Source organism: Cynocephalus volans, chromosome 12 (genome assembly GCF_027409185.1).
Source record: "Cynocephalus volans isolate mCynVol1 chromosome 12, mCynVol1.pri, whole genome shotgun sequence".
Lineage (NCBI taxonomy): Eukaryota > Metazoa > Chordata > Mammalia > Dermoptera > Cynocephalidae > Cynocephalus > Cynocephalus volans.
Genome location: NC_084471.1, coordinates 15,075,049 through 15,091,706, shown reverse-complemented (window position 1 = coordinate 15,091,706; position 16,658 = coordinate 15,075,049). Strand labels below are relative to the sequence as shown.

The following is a 16,658-nucleotide window of genomic DNA, read 5'->3' as shown; positions in this document are numbered from 1 at the left end:
AACCAAGATTGAGGTATACCAACCCCACTTGGATCTTGCTTCCAGCAAACTGTATAAAACCCACACAAAAATAAAAATATGACACAGTTGAGGAAACGTTAAGATTGTTTGACGATGCTGAAGAATTATTGTTATTTTTTCAGTGTTATAATGGCACAGTTGTGTTTTTAAAAAAAGACGGATTTTTTTAGAAATTCATGCTTAAAATTTTCAGAGGTCTTGATATTATGTTTAGGGTTTACTTTAAAATAATGTAGTAGTGGAGATCAGGGAAAGAAGGGATTAATAAATGAAATCCCTCGCCACGGGTTAGTAATTACTGAAGCTGGGTGATGGGTATATCGGAGTTAATTATGTTGTGTTATTGTCTCTACTTACACATGTTTGAGATTTCATACATATGTATACATGCATGAGCATGTGTGTGTATTTCTTAAACTCAGCACTATTGACATTTGGAGGCTGGATAATTCTTTTTTTTGTGGGGTGGGAGTATCTGTCCTGTACACTACATGATGTTGCGCAACATCCCTGTCTCTACCCAATATATACCAGTACCACCTCCTTCAATTGTGACAACCCCAAATGTCTTCATGGCCAAAATACCCCCCAGAGGAGCAAAATCATTCCTGGTTGAGAACCACTGCTTTATCTCATTACCCTGTTTATCAGTTACCATTGCTTGATTTATGCTACATGTCTGTTTTCTTGATTTGTCTTCTAGACACATAAGCTCTTAGTTCTATGGTTCCATTAGCTCCATTCTACTAGAACAAAGCCCTATTAAGGCAGGCACGTTGTCTCCTGTGTTCACTGCTGTATCCTGAGTACATGGCACAGAGCAGAAAAGCAATCAATATTTGTTGCATCAATGAAAAAAACACTTTCCAAAAAGGGCAAATCTGAAATGTCACTGATCAGAGAGGCATGCTTATCATGCCTTTGGGTGAGTTACTTAACCTCCCTATGCCTCAGTTTCCTCATCTACAACAGGGAGATAAGCGTTGGACTTGCAGAGGGAGAGAACATTCCTTGGGATACAAGGTAGAGTGGAGAGGGGGGAAAAGGAGGGGGAGGGAGGTTGGGAATAATCAGGTGGGGGACACGAGGGGGTACAAATGCAATTTGTGGTAATGGATATGCTGCCAGTATGAATGAGGCCCTCACATCATGGGCACAAAGGGTGACAATCAGCTTTGTATCTCATGAATATTCATAACCAAAAAATAAATTATAGTACCTGCCTCATAGATTTGTTATGGGGATTAAATGTAGGGTGAACATATTTGCTTGGAACAGTTTCAGTTTTTTCCCACAGTCCCTGCATAGTTATTAATAATGCCATCTTTCACTCTCAAAAGTGTCCTTGTTTGGATGATAAATTATATGGCAACCCGAACTAAAGTGCTGGCATCAGTACACTGCTTATGAGGTGCCTGGCACATGGTAAATAGGCCACGGTTGCAGTCATTGTCCAGGCTGCTCCCTTGACTGAAGCTCCTCAGTGGCCTCCCATGTGGTTACAGGACATCCAGCTCTGTCCTGTGGCTTACAAGCCCCTTGTCTATTGCTGATGCGTCCGCCTGGACTCCCCAAACCCCTCTCACCACTCTCCCTCTTCCCACCCTCCGGCAAGCCATGCTCTTTCTTCCTCTACTCCAGGACCTTGAACTTGACATTTTTCTACCTGGAAAAGCCCTTCCTCCATTGTCACCTGTCTAACCTCTACCTGTCCTGCAGGAATTGGCTTAAATGTCACTTCTTCCAAGAAGCTAGCCTTTGATCCACAGACTAACTTCCTTTGTTCTATGTTGCCACAGTACCCAGTATCCCAATTCATTATAATTAATGCTTTGTAGTCTGTCTTTTTTTACTGGGCTGGAGGTTGTGTGATACTATAGCTTGTGACTGTATATTTTTTAATTCTATATCCCTGGGATAGAACTTACATTAAGCCACCAATAATTATTTATTTGTTACATGAGTAAATTAATTAATTCACATCAGATCCTGGTTCTAACACTGCCTAGGTGCTTGTGTGAGACTCATTTTCCACATTATAATGTTAACTACTCCATTATATTAAGAATAAATATGACGATGCATGTAATGTTCCCTGCACATAGTAGGAGCTCATTATGTATAAGCAGAGGGGCCACCTCTTCTAAACCTGATCCTCATCCCCTCTCATTTTATTCATCCTGGCCTAACTCAAGGAGTGGGAGACAACCTCAAATTCTCTCTAACCACACTCAAAAGATGAAATTTTGATAATGAAAGATGATTTTGTCAAAATGGGTTTTCATTTTCATATTGCTAGGTTAGAAAGCTACTTCAAGGAAAAAAAAACCTGGTGCGTCCTAAATCGTTAACGATCCTCACCAAACAATCTGTCCAGCATGAGATATTTTTTGCAAACTGACAGCTTATCTATCATCGGGTTCTGCTTGGCTATCTTGAGCCCCTCCCCATAGCTCTCTGTGGGGCTCAGTGAACACCCTATGGAAGAAAAAAAGCCCAAACCTTTCATTATATGCATTTCTGATTTCCCAGCAACTTCTCAACAGAGGGAGACTTGCAGATGCCTGCCAGATGTTGCTTTATCTTGTGGGAGAAATGTCTCCTCCAAGTGTTTTGAGGTTTACAGTTGGTAAAATTATAAAGCTGGTATATTCTTTCCTTTCCTTTTTTTTCCCCTTTATTCATTCAATAAACATTAATTTAGCAACTACTATCTACCTACTAACAGGGACTGTTTTTGCAAAGATAAGCACCATAGTTTCTGCTGCTTAAACTTCCAGTTTAATAAGGGATACAGAATAGTTAAGCAGACTGTTGTGCAATCAAGGATGGCTACCACACTGATAGGAAGTGCACAGGGTGATGCAGGAACCCAGAGGACGGGTACCTAACACACTCTGTGCTGGGAGCAGGGAGGGCTTCCTGGAAGAGGTGTCAGGAAGCATAACCACAAATTAAACTGACAGGGGAGTAAAAGGTATTTTAGGCAGAGGGAACAGCATGACAAAAGGCACGAGAGGTGAAGTCACCTAGTGTGCATACCACTGTATAGATTTACCACAATTTTATTTATCCAACTTATTATTGATGAGTATTAAGGGTCTTTACAGTGTTTGTTCTTGTTTTTATATGTGTGTGCATTTTGTTTGTTTGTTTGTTTGCTTGTTTACATAGAATTGCTTGGTTATAGGGAATGCCTACATTCAGTTTTGGCAGCTCTTGCCAAAGAGGCTTCCATAGCTGTTGTGCAGTCTGCATTTCTTCCGGCAGTGCATGAGAGCTCAAGTTCCTTGTCAGCATTTTGTACTGTCAGACTTTTCTTTTGTTGCTGTTGTTGTTTTGGCAGCTGGCCAGTATGGGGATCTGAGCCCTTGACCTTGGTATTATCAACCAACTGAGCTAACCAGCCAGCCCTGTCAAATTTCATTTTAGGTATTCTGGTGGGTATGTAGTGGTAACACTGTGGTTTGGTTTTAATTTGAATTTCTTTAACTACTAATGAGATTGCACATCTTTTAATTCATGGTTTAATGACCATTTGTAAGGCCTTTTAAAAAATACCTTACCTTATTTTATTTTATCAATATACAATGTAGTTGATTTTCGTGTTACTTTACCAAATCCTCCCACCCTGCTCCCTCTCCTCCCTCCCACCCATTGACATCATATTTGTTCACTTGTCTTAACAAGTTCAAGGAATTATGATTGTTGTGTCTTCTTCCCACTCCCCGTTTGTTTGTGTATTTATTTTTAGCTCCCACAAATAAGTGAGAACATGAGGTATTTCTCTTTCCGTGCCTGACTTATTTCACTTATAATTTTTTCTAAGTCCATCTATGTTGCCTTCTAACTAAGATCAAGTGTAATCGGCCTCTTTTTAAAAGTGACTTTGTAGATATCTTGCCCATTTTTTATAGTGCTATTTATATTTTTCTTAGTACTTTGCAGGAGTTCTTTCCATTATCAGGACACAAGTTTTTTATTTGGGTCTATTTATCTATGTATCTATCTATCTGTCTATCTATCCATCACTCTGTGCCTTGCCTTTTTACCTTTTTAATATTGTCTTTTAATTAACAGCTTTAATTTTAATTTAATCAAGTTATCCAACTTTTTCTTTTACAGTTAGTTCCTTTGTATCAAAAGATTTTAACAAAATTTGCCTATCCCAATATCATGAAAATAGGTCCTATGTTTTCTTCTAGAAGCTTTTTGGTTTGATATTTCACATTTAGATTTACTATCAATTTAGAATTTTTTTTAATAATCAAAATTTTTATCAATGTTTTGTTTATTATTATTGTTTTTAAAGTTTTTTTTTAAATGTAGACGGCTTTAATGAAGTGTACTTCACATACAATGAAATAAGTGTATTTAAAGTGCATATTTTGGTAAGTTTTGACCTATGCGTACAACCATGACACCATCACTGCAATCAAAAGAATGAACACACAGATGATCTTTAAAAGTTCATTAATGCCCCAATGATAAGTCCTCTCTCCCACACCTCTTCATCCGTAGGCAACCACTGACCTACTCTCCTTTCTCTCACTATACATTAATTTACATTTTTAGAGTTTTATATAAATGGAATCATATAGTATGTACCCCCATTTTGTCTGGCTTTCTTTTTTTTTTTTTTCGCTCAGCATAATTATTTTAAACTTATCCATGTCGTTGCATGTATCAGTAGTTCAATCTGTGTCATTGAGTAGTGGTCATTTGTATAAACAAACAACAATTTGTTTATCCATTCACCTGTCGATGGAAATTTGTGTTGAGAGGATTACAAGCAAAGCTGACATTAACAATAGAGTAAAAAATCTTTGTATGGTCCTGTACTTTCATTTCCTTTGGGTAAATGCCCAGGAATGGAATGCCTGGGTCATATGAAAAGTGTATGTATAAATTTTTAAGAAACTGCTAAACTGTGTTGTAAAATGGTTGTACCATTTTATATTGACACTAGCAATGTGTAAGTTGCTCTTTGTCTTCATCAACACTTGGTATGGTCAGTCTAAAGTTTAGACATTCTCATATGTCTGTAGCAGTATCTTATTGTGTGTATCTTAACTTGCACTTCCTTCATGACCACGATACACACCATTACATGTGCTCATCTGCACCATACGTCTTCTTGGATAAAAGTTTTGTTCATTTATTTATTGAGTTATTTCATTATTACTAATGAGTATTAAGCATTCTTTATATGTTGTAAATACAGCTCTTTTATCAGATATGTAAATTTTTTAATATTTGCTTCCAGTCACCTTTGCCTTTTGAAGAGCAGAACATCTTTTTAATGCAGTCCAATTTATCAATATTTTATTTTATAGATCATGATTTTGGTTTGAGTTTAATAATCTTTGCCCCACCCAAGATCACAAATAATTTTTCTATATTTACTTCCAGGAATGTTAAAATTTTAGGTTTTACATTTATGTCTGTTACTCTCTTGGAGAAAAGTCATATATAATGCAAAGTATGAACAGAAGTCCTTTAGATTGATAAATAGATATCCAATTGCTCTTGCACTATTTGTTGAAAAAACTATGCCTTGTACACTAAATTGTTTTTGTGCCTTTGTTGAAAATCAATTGATCTTATGAATGGGTCTATTTTTGGAAAATCTGCTCTGATGCATTGATCTATTTGTCTGTCTACCCTTCTCCCATACTGTCTTGATTTCTATAGACTTATAATAACTCCTGAAAGCAGTTAGTTTAAATCATTTATACTTTTTTTTTCCAAAATGGTTTTGGCTATTTGGGGTTGTTAGTATTTCCATATGAAAGTTAAAAGCCAGCTAATTAATTTCTATGAAAAAAGAATACTTGGATTTTTATTGGGATGTGTTGCATCTATAGATCAATTTGAGGAAAACCTGACATCTTTTGAGTTATTGGGTTTTCCAATCTATAACAAATCTTTGCATTTATTTAGGTCCTTCTTATTTTCTTTTTTGCAAGGCTTTATAGTTTTCCATGTATATATCTTGACGACCTTATGCTAGGTTTATCTCAATATTTTATATTTTTGGTGACATTGATAGCAGAATTGTTTCTGTAACTTCAATTTTTGATTGCTCATTACTGGTATATACATACATAAGGATATAACTGATTTTATATATTGGTGTTGTGTCCTGCAACATTGCTAAATTCACATATGTGTCTATTACTTTTTTACTTTTATAGTCCATGTGATTTTGTTAATGTAGATGATCATGTCATCTGTGAATTCAGTTTTTCTTCTTTCTCTCTGACCAGGATCCCTTTTATTTCCTTTTCTCACCCTTGAGTAGAAGTGTTCAGAGTGGACAGCTTTATCTTATTTTTGATCTTAGAAGGAAATAATTTAGTCTTTCACCATGAAATGTTACTTGTGGGTTTTTTGCAAATACCCTCTATTGGGTTAAAGAAGTTCCCTCTTATTCCTGGTTTGCTGAGTGAGACCTTTTATCAGGAATGGATGTGGGATTTTGCAATGCCTTTTCTTCTTCTTTTGAAATTATCATATGATTTTTCATTTTTTAGTCTGTTAATATGGTGAATCACATTAATATTCCAATTTTTAAGGTCAGCTGATAAGCAACTTTCATCTGTAAATTTAATTTCCCTGTGCTATGTGTATTTGTTTCCTATTAGTGCTGTAACAAATTACTATAAATTTAGTAGCTTAAAGCAACACAATTTATTCTTTTACAGTTCTAGAAGTCAGAAATCCAAAGTGAGTCTTAAAGGGCTAAAATCAAGACATCAGCAGAGCTGGTTCCTTCTGCTGGCTCCAGGGGAGTATATGACCAGCTTCTTCCAGCTCTTCCGTCCACCTTCTTCCAAATCTGTCCAGCTTCTGAGGCTGCCAGCATTCCTTGGCTCCCAGCTACATGACTCCAACCTCTGCTTCCTTAGTCAAACATCTTCTTTGCTTCCAACTCCTCCTGCGTTCATGTTATAAGGACCCCTGTAAATAAATTGAGCCTGCCTAGATAATCTCCCCACCTCAAGATCCTTCACTTAATCACATCTGCAAAGTCCCTTTTGCCATATAAGGTAACGTTCACAGGTTCTAAGGATTACAATGTGGACATATTTGGGGGCCCATTATTCTGCCTACCATATCCCCTTTTTATATAGCTGTTTCTTCTGGAAATGTAAGCAGACAGATATTGGAATTTCTGCATCTATTCTTCACACTTCTTAACTCTTCTTTCATACTTTTCCTTTCTTTGTCTTATTACACTACATTCCTAGGCTAATTACTTTTGTTCAGTCTTTCAGCTCATTAACTGACTCTTCAGCTATTTCCATTCTGCTATTTATCTATTAATATATTTGTTTTCTAATCATCCTACTTCTAAGTTCCAGAAATATGGTTCTGTTTCATAGCAGCCAGTTTTTTAATCTCCCTGAGGATATTTATTCTGAAGTATTTTTTCTAGATCATCAGTTAAATTTGTTTTTTAGGGGGCTAATTTTTCTGATTATGCAGTCTGATGCCTCTTTCAAAGTGCATGCTTTTTCAAATATTTCATGATTCTTTTTTGTTCCTATTTGTACTTAAAAGCTACACTGAACAATGTTGGAAGCTAGAATATACTTTATTAGACCAAATGCATGTCTCTGTTTATTTGTCATGAATCCAAATCCAAATATACCTAGACATTTCAACAGCATGTAATTAGTAATTACAAATAAGAGAAAGAATGCATATTCAGTTTTTTTGCTTTATCTTGAGTGTGGTATCTTGCTTCTTTGGACATGAAATATATTCTTTAAGTCTCCCAAGTTAAACTTAGACACTTTGATTTTGTTGGAGACTGTAACTGCAAGTAGTTGTTTCAAAAAAAAAAAAAAAAAAACTATGTGTATGTATGTATATTCCTACAGATTTACCTCAGACTCTGCTATGTCAACACTCATGCTAAGAGCCCTTCCAAGAAAAGTTATTCACTTCGTTTATGTATTGGTTCTCAGAGGTAAGAGCCATTGCCACCAGATGTTAAATATGAAGGAGGGAGGGAAGGTCAATGTAGCAGTTTTGTCAAATTGAATCTTTAATTAATTTCTCTGATTATGTCCCTGTATTTTTTTCTCCAGCTCTTTGTATTTGTTGACTCTTAACCTGGCATTTCCTCTGGAGATTTTGTGGAAAAACTAGCTTAAACTAATAGTTACTTTTCTCCAAAGTGAATTTTCTGTACCCTTATTTCTCCTTTCCACCAATCCAATCTGTGGTATTCTTCTTTCTCTTTGTTTTTTGTATTTCCATTATTTGCTGGGTCATCCAGTAAGTTCATCTTTAATTATAATAGATATTTGCACATTGTTCTAAACAGATTGAAACAACTTCCATTCCTACTGCAGCATATTAGAGTTCACATTTTTCTACATCATCACAATATTTAATATCACCATACTTTCTAAATTTTGCTTAGCTAGCAAGTATGAAATGGTATCTCATTGTAGTTTTAATTTTCAATTTCCTCAATATTGTGGCATACAGTATCTTTTCATATTTTTATTGACTATTTTGTTATCTCTTTTTTTTTTAAATTTTATTATGTCGATATACATTGTAGCTGATTATTGCTCCCCATCATCAAAACCTCCCTCCCTTCTCCCTCCCCCCTCCCCCCCAACAATGTCCCCTCTGTTTGCTTGTTGTATCAACTTCAAATAATTGTGGTTGTTATATCTTCTTCCCCCCCCCCCACGGTTTGTGTGTGTCTGTGTGTGTATGTGTGTGTGTGAATTTATATATTAATTTTTAGCTCCCTCCAATAAGTGAGAACATGTGGTATTTCTCTTTCTGTGCCTGACTTGTTTCACTTAATATAATTCTCTCAAGGTCCATCCATGTTGTTGCAAATGGCAGTATTTCATTCGTTTTTATAGCTGAGTAGTATTCCATTGTGTAGATGTACCACATTTTCCATATCCACTCATCTGATGATGGGCATTTGGGCTGGTTCCAACTCTTGGCTATTGTAAAGAGTGCTGCGATGAACATTGGGGAACAGGTATACCTTCGACTTGATGATTTCCATTCCTCTGGGTATATTCCCAACAGTGGGATGGCTGGGTCGTATGGTAGATCTATTTGCAATTGTTTAAGGAACCTCCATACCATTTTCCATAGAGGCTGCACCATTTTGCAGTCCCACCAACAATGTATGAGAGTTCCTTTTTCTCCGCAGCCTCGCCAGCATTTATCGTTCATAGTCTTTTGGATTTTAGCCATCCTAACTGGGGTTAGATGGTATCTCAATGTGGTTTTGATTTGCATTTCCCGGATGCTGAGTGATGCAAGTGGTGCTGGGATAACTGGATATCGATATGCAGGAGAATGAAACTAGATCCATACCTCTCACCGTATACTAAAATCAACTCAAAATGGATTAAGGATTTAAATATACACCCTGAGACAATAAAACTTCTTAAAGAAAACATAGGAGAAACACTTCAGGAAATAGGACTGGGCACAGACTTCATGAATACGACCCCAAAAGCACGGGCAACCAAAGGAAAAATAAACAAATGGGATTATATCAAACTAAAAAGCTTCTGCACAGCAAAAGAAACAATTAAAAGAGTTAAAAGACAACCAACAGAGTGGGAGAAAATATTTGCAAAATATACATCTGACAAAGGATTAATATCCAGAATATATAAGGAACTCAAACAACTTTACAAGAAGAAAACAAGCAACCCAATTAAAAAATGGGCAAAAGAGCTAAGTAGGCATTTCTCTAAGGAAGATATCCAAATGGCCAACAGACATATGAAAAAATGCTCAATATTTTGTTATCTCTTATGTGAATTAACATTCTATTAGTTAATTTATCTTTTTTACTGATGAGAAGTTTCTCATATATTCTGGTTAGTAATTGTGATGGATCATGTTGAATTGAAAATATCTTCTACCATTTTGTGGTCTGTCTTTATACTTTATTTACATTAGTTTTTATTTATGAAATTTATTGATTTTAATGTAACTTTTCTTTCTGCTCTGTGCTTTTGTGTTATATTAAAATAAAACTATGCTAATAGGAGTTTATATAGATAGCATCTTCTTTTTTTTAAAGATTAAAATACTGCTTTCTATATTTAGGTCTTGAATTCATCTGGAGATATAAACATATAAATTACACACACACATACATATATATATATAAAATTTCTATAATATTAGAATTCTCTGTTTCTTAATTATTTCGGCAGAACTCACCTATAAATTTGTCGTGGTATACTTTTAACTTGTTTTCTGTTTCTTGAATGTTGTTGGTCTATTCTGCTTTCTTTCCTTTGTGTTAGTTTTAGTAAGCTATATTTTGTTTGTGTTGGAGAAATTGTTCATTTAATACAAGATTTCAAAGCTATTTACTTAACTTTAAAAATAGCATTCTTTCACTTATCTTTTGAATTTTCACTCCATCTATAGCTGTGTCCCTCTTTTCCTCTTAATCCTCATATTATTTACTTAGAACTCATCTCTTTTTTCTTGACAAATTATGCCAGTTTATCTATTTTATTCATTTATCCATTTTATTAGTTTTTTTATAATTGCTTTGTTTTCCTGTCTATTTTAAATTTGTTTTCTATTTTATTGTTATATATTCTTATCTCTGTTATTCTCCTTATTGAATTTTCTTTGTTTTTACTCTTTTATTTTAAATGAAGATTTATCTCATCAGTTTTCTGGTTTTTAGCACATTTTTTAAAAAAACATTAGTTTTGTTCTACTTGAGCCTTTAACTGTATTCTATAAAATGTCATATGTTATATTTACACTGTTCTATTTATTGTTCTTTTTTGAAATATTTATATTTTTAAAAATGTTCTCATCCAAATTGTATTGTGTTTAAAAAATGTGATAAATGTGGTAATATTTTTTGGAAAATTGTTGAGACCACCTTTATGACCTGGTAATCATTAATTTTTATAAATATTTACTTAATGCTTGAAAAAAATAAATTTTTTGAGTTGGGCACAGGGTTCTGTTAGGACTCTTAGATCAAGCTTGTCAATTTTTTGTTCAAATTATTTGTTAATTGTATTGTCCTATTCTTTTATATACTTGGCTTTTTGTCTGCTTTTTCTGTTGAATATTGACAATGATGTATGAAAATAGCCTACTGTTATCCACAACAGTTTTGATTTTCACAATTTACTTTTGTAATTCTGTTTTTTTTTTCTATCATAAATTATGTGCATATGTATATACCTGTATGTAATACGCATATAGCTGTGTAATACGTATACAAGTTCAGAATTTCCAGCAGGCTCTTTTCCTCCCAAAGCCCAGGCTGAGATAGACACTTTTTCTTTTAGTTTCTTTTGTTAGAGATATCTTTTTCTAGTACATTATTTTACCTATAGTAGAGCCCTTTGAGGGTTCCAGGTTTATGCAGGGTCTCAGTTCCATTTTCCACCTTTAAAAGACCAAAAGCCTTCTCTTCATAATTATAACCAAAGCTGCTCATTATGAGGAATGAAATAGTGAATTAAAATCCTCTCTGGAAAAAAAGACCTTCAATGCATGCTTTAAAGACCCTCCCTCAAGGTCCTCAACCACTGGCTGCAATGACCAGCCTCCATCTCCAGGAGAAGGACTGATGACCAAGCCAGTTCTGCAGGCCACTGAGGCTCTGCCCGCAGAAGCTGAAGCCAGCACAGCACTCATTGCCGTTGTTTTCACCATGGTCTTCCTCACCCTGCTCTCTGTCGTGATCTTGATCTTCTTTTCCCTGCTCAAGAACAAACCTGCAGAAGGTGAGCCCAGAGCTGTTCTCCAGATGGAGAGTGACTCAGCCAAGGACAGAGAGAAGGGGGAATATTTCATCTAATCATTCCCAGCCCCAAGGAGCTTATGTCTGGTTCCAGTGCTAACACATCGTCTAATTTATTAGGTGAAAGTTTTATCTGAAGCCAGTGAGAAACACTGATTGATGGGGTCGAATCCAAGTTTACTTCCAGGACACAGGCTCAAATGCCAACATCACTGATTCTAGGGACCAGTGACGTGGACAAAGCTGCTTATGTCTTTAACTAAGCCTTCATAATAGAGTTGGTGTTTGTGACTGACCTACAAAGTGGGGCTATACCAGGGAGCACTTGAGTATATGCCCAGTCTTCACTTTTTTTCACAGATTGAAGGGAGGGAAAACAGAGTTAAGGTAGCTGGCTGCTCAACTCTGTCCCCTACCCAGTCACCTAGTGACAGCCCCAGTGGAGATTATTGTCCATAGAAGTTCTTCCCAGAGGCTAGATACAAGAATAAAAGGCCAGGCCAGGACAGGTAGGAGACTATGAAGACCTGATAAATGAGTTACGTCCCTCAATCTGAACCCTTCCTTTCCATATTCCCCAACAACCTTGCACTTATGCTATTTTTATCTGAATTAAAAGTTTTCACCGATACAGAAAAAAAAAAAAAAAAAAAACACCAAAGGCCTTGTTTTCTTCCCTGGCAGCCATGAAAACTCAAACCTTTTGGTTATACACACTGCAAGTGCTCCCAGGAGAGTTGCTGCATGCGGGGCAGCTCGCAACTTTAATTTTCAGTTTCCCTGTTTTAGGTCCCTGAAGATATATCTTTTCCCAGAAGCTTAGCTTCTCATTTAAAGGAATGTTACATTTTATCCATCATTTCCAAGTGTTTTTTTTTTTTAATTTAGAAGTTTTTCAAAAAATATCTCAGATAGCCAGAAATAGAGATATTCTGACTGCTTTCTATAATATAGAAATTGTAAATATACATCAAAATGATGGGCCATACCGATGATCTCTTCTCACATTTTCCAGTGTTGTTAAGTACTTATTTATTTATTAAAATATATTTTCCATCTTTCAAAGGGATTCTTATGCAGAAAGTATAAAAAGCAGATGAACTCAGTCATACTATCTTGATGCAATTCTTGAATTGGGTCTTGAAGACTGAGTAGAAATTTGCCATGTGGAAATGAAAGCCAAGGCCAGCCTATGCCAGGACAAGGCAATCATGAAAAATATGCTTTCCTTAGGAAACAATGAAAAGTTAAGTGTAGCTGGAGAGCACTGTCCATTAGGACAGAGATAAAAGATGAATCTTAAAGTAAGATAGGTTTACATGATGTTAAAAAGGGTCTTGCATGATACAAATAAGGAATTTGGGTTCTGCCATATAATTCAGCAAAAGTAGTTGTCATTTATTTATCACTTACTAGGAGGTAAGCACTGTACTGGAGATTTTACGTAGGTACTATAATTATCCACATTTTAAAAATGGGGCAAAGAGAGATTTAACTTGCTAAGGTCACACAGATCCCAGAGATGAAGCCAGGATTCTGTCTGACTATAGAGATCACAAAATAAATCACTTTCTGGTATTCCCCAATAAACAAAGGTAAGTCCGTAAATGTTTTTAAAACAAGAGTGAAGTAATAAGACTGGTTATTTAGGAAGATTGTTCTGTTAACCTAGTAGCCCCATGGAGGAAGGAATCACATACCACTCTAAGCTGCTTATCAGCTCAGAGAAGAAAGCTGTAACCTGAGAAGCAGACGGGGGAGACCTTGCAGGTGAGTTTTTCTTTTCTTTTTTTTTTACTCTTCATGAGATGGGAGGTCATTGGAAGGCTGTAGCAGAGGAGCGAGATTCTTACGAGTTTTCAAAAGAGCAGTTTTATGGCTATATAAAGAATGAATTGTAGGAAGGCAAGGGTTAAGTAGAGAATTTTGCATTATTTGCATACTCTGTTGTCTTTATTTACAAGGATAGACTATTTGGGCCTCCTTGGTTGGGGAACAGAAGTGATGCAAACAAGATTATTCAAAGAGACTAGTTCTCGGAGGACCAGCTGGGTAGGGTGGTTCGTGGCCGCTATGTTGCCATTCTGGAGAGAAAAGGAGGTGAGGATAGATCTTGGTAAGGTGTAGAAACTAGAGAAATAATGTGAAGGGTGAGCAGGGGGACATCAATGATAGGAATGAGAATCATGTTTCCTTCGTTTAACATTTATATCCATACTTCAGAAATTCTCCAGAGAACTGGAAAAGAGAAAGAGGCTTTGTGACATGAAAATATTCTAAGCAGATGAGGTGTTATTGACAAATGCAGATTTATGTTACACATATGCTGTCTCATTTAATATTTTAAATTTTGTGAGACAGGTATTATTACTCCCAGTTTATAGATAGGAAACTGAATCTCGGAGATGTTAGCTAATTGCCTAAAGCAAACTACTAGTAACTGGCAGAGATTTTTATGGCCCTAAAGGATGTATTTTTTGAGGACATCATGCTGGGAAGAAAACTTTGTCTTAATCAAGGTGGGAATTACTCTGCAGTGGATTGGAACTCAGAGGGGAGCCCAAGAACATTGCAATAGCAGCCCAGAAAGGCATATCCTGGAGGTGGCTTTTACTTTCTCTAATGCTTTCTAGTGTGTCACCTCTGGGATAATTCTCACTGGTCCTGGAGACAGTCTGTCCTCCCAGGATTCAAGTTCAGTCCTAATTCTGGAGCCTCTTCCTCTCTCCTGTGGGTCGGAAGCCAGAGCTCCTCCTGAGGGTGCCCAGTGCCTTCTCATCAAGAGCCCGTGACATTCTGAACCCTTGCCTGCCCTTGCCACTTCCTAACAGTGGTATCTGCTGACACCAGACTGAGAGGGATGCTTTTAGGGGGGCCTCCTGCAGCTCTGTTAAGCAGCTCTGCTTTGTGAGTAGGCAGTGCTGGGGCAGGGATATTGAAATCACTTCCTTTTCATTTTCACTCCTTTCCATCTATGCAAGCCGTGTGTGTGTGTGTGTGTGTGTGTGTGTGTGTGTGTGTGTGTGTGTGTGTGTGTGTGTGTGTGTGTGCGTGTGTGTACACTGGTTTCTTCACTTCTCTGGATAAAAATATCCAACCATCTTCTCTTTTGCTCTTGTTTGTTCTAAAAGTCAGTTTACCATTTTTTTTGTGTAAAAAGAAGAATCAAATTGGCATAAGGATTATGTGGTTCAGAGAATCAGACAGGAGAGCAGACAAGGGAGGAAGGATGGGAAAAGAGTCTAAAAGAGAGACAGACAAATTTCATTAGCTAATGCTGTAAATAAATAAAGCAAGAAGGATATAAGGTCATATATAAATAGTCTATCAATTCCTGCCAACAGGATAGGTTCAACTTGTGTTTACTGAGTACCTGCTCTGTGTTGGGTATGGGTATTAAGGTTTCCTTCTACCTTTTCTCATTTAATACACATGAAAACCTAGAGATGGAGTCATCATTAGCTGCCCTTTATAGACGAGAAAAATGACATTCTCAAAGATTGAATAACTTATCCACGTTCATTCAGCTCTAAGTATCAAAGCTAGATTTCTAGCCCCAGTCTTTCCGATGTCCAAGTCCAGGACTCTTCCCATCACATGATCCTGCTACCTTTAGCTGGGAATTAGAAATGGATAAAAAGAAACTTAGATCCCATGAAAGGTAAAACAGCACAGAAGAATGGCTGAGTCATGTTTATCTCTGCATCCACCTTGTCTTAGTCCATTAGGACTGCTATAACAAAATACCATAGACTGGGTAGTTTATACACAACTGAAATTTATTCCTCACAGTTCTGGAGGCTGGGAAGTACAAGATCAAGGTGCTGGCTGATTCCTTACTAGTGAGGATCTGCTTTCTGGTTCATAGAGGAGCCTTCTCACTGTCCTCCCATGGAGCTCTCTGGAGCTTCTTTTATAAAGGCAATAATACCCTCCACCTCCCAAAAGCCTCACCTCCTAAAATCATCACATTGGGGGCTAGTTTCAAGATTTGAATTTGGAGGGGGCAAACATTCAACCCAAAGCACAACATGACACTGGGTCTGGCATGGTGGCACTCCCTGGCTGTCTCTGTGTACCTCTGTTTATTCTCCCCAGCGTCATACTCTCAACCTGCTCTCAGAGTCTAGACTCTGCTCTTAACAGCCCCTCTCCAGTTTCCAAAGGGTCTTGGAATTCAATTCTATTCATCAAGAAAGTGCTAAATGCCTACAATATGCTGGCCACTGAGGCACCAAGGGACACGAATATGGCCACAGCTTAGAAGGAAAAAGGAGCAAGAGATGGGATCAGATCTAGTGTTTCAGGTTTGGTTGCCAAGCACATATTGGAGTTTATTTACTTATTTAACAAATATTTGTTGAGTATATGCTAAGTACTAAGCATTGTTCTTTTTGCTAGGGATATAACTATGAATGTAGTAAAATGCACGTTCTACATGAAGCTTATATTCTAGTAGGGGAATCTAGGCAATAAACAAGCAAACAGGTATAGCATGTCACCTGGGGACAAGCACAACGGTGAAAACTAAAGCAGAAAGTGCTGGGGGATCTGCTTTTGTAGGTGGGGTGTTTGGAAAAGACCCTTATGGGGAATGTCATGAGAAGACAACTGAAGGAAGTGAGAGTTAGCTCTGGGGTTACCTGGGGAAGAGTGTCCTATGGGGGTAGAGGAAACAGCCAGTGCCAAGGCCCTCATGTGGGTGCATCCTTAGTGTATCCAAGGAACAATGGCAAAGAACTTCCTGTGGTTAGAGCTCAGTGTGCAAGTAGGGGAGCATTGGAGATGGGATCAGAGAAATAGCTGGGAGGCAGAATAATTTAGGGCCTTAAGGTCAATTGTAAGT

General features: G+C 36.9%; 1 protein-coding gene across 1 annotated transcript; it reads left to right on the top strand.

Annotated features, from left to right (window-relative positions):
* The first annotated feature begins 11,623 nt into the window (after positions 1-11,623).
* LOC134391574 (small cell adhesion glycoprotein-like) lies at positions 11,624-11,869 on the top strand. The gene has a single exon (XM_063115568.1). It carries the CDS (start codon positions 11,639-11,641, stop codon positions 11,867-11,869), a length of 231 nt encoding a protein of 76 aa, XP_062971638.1. The 5' UTR covers positions 11,624-11,638.
* Positions 11,870-16,658: the final 4,789 nt, after the last annotated feature.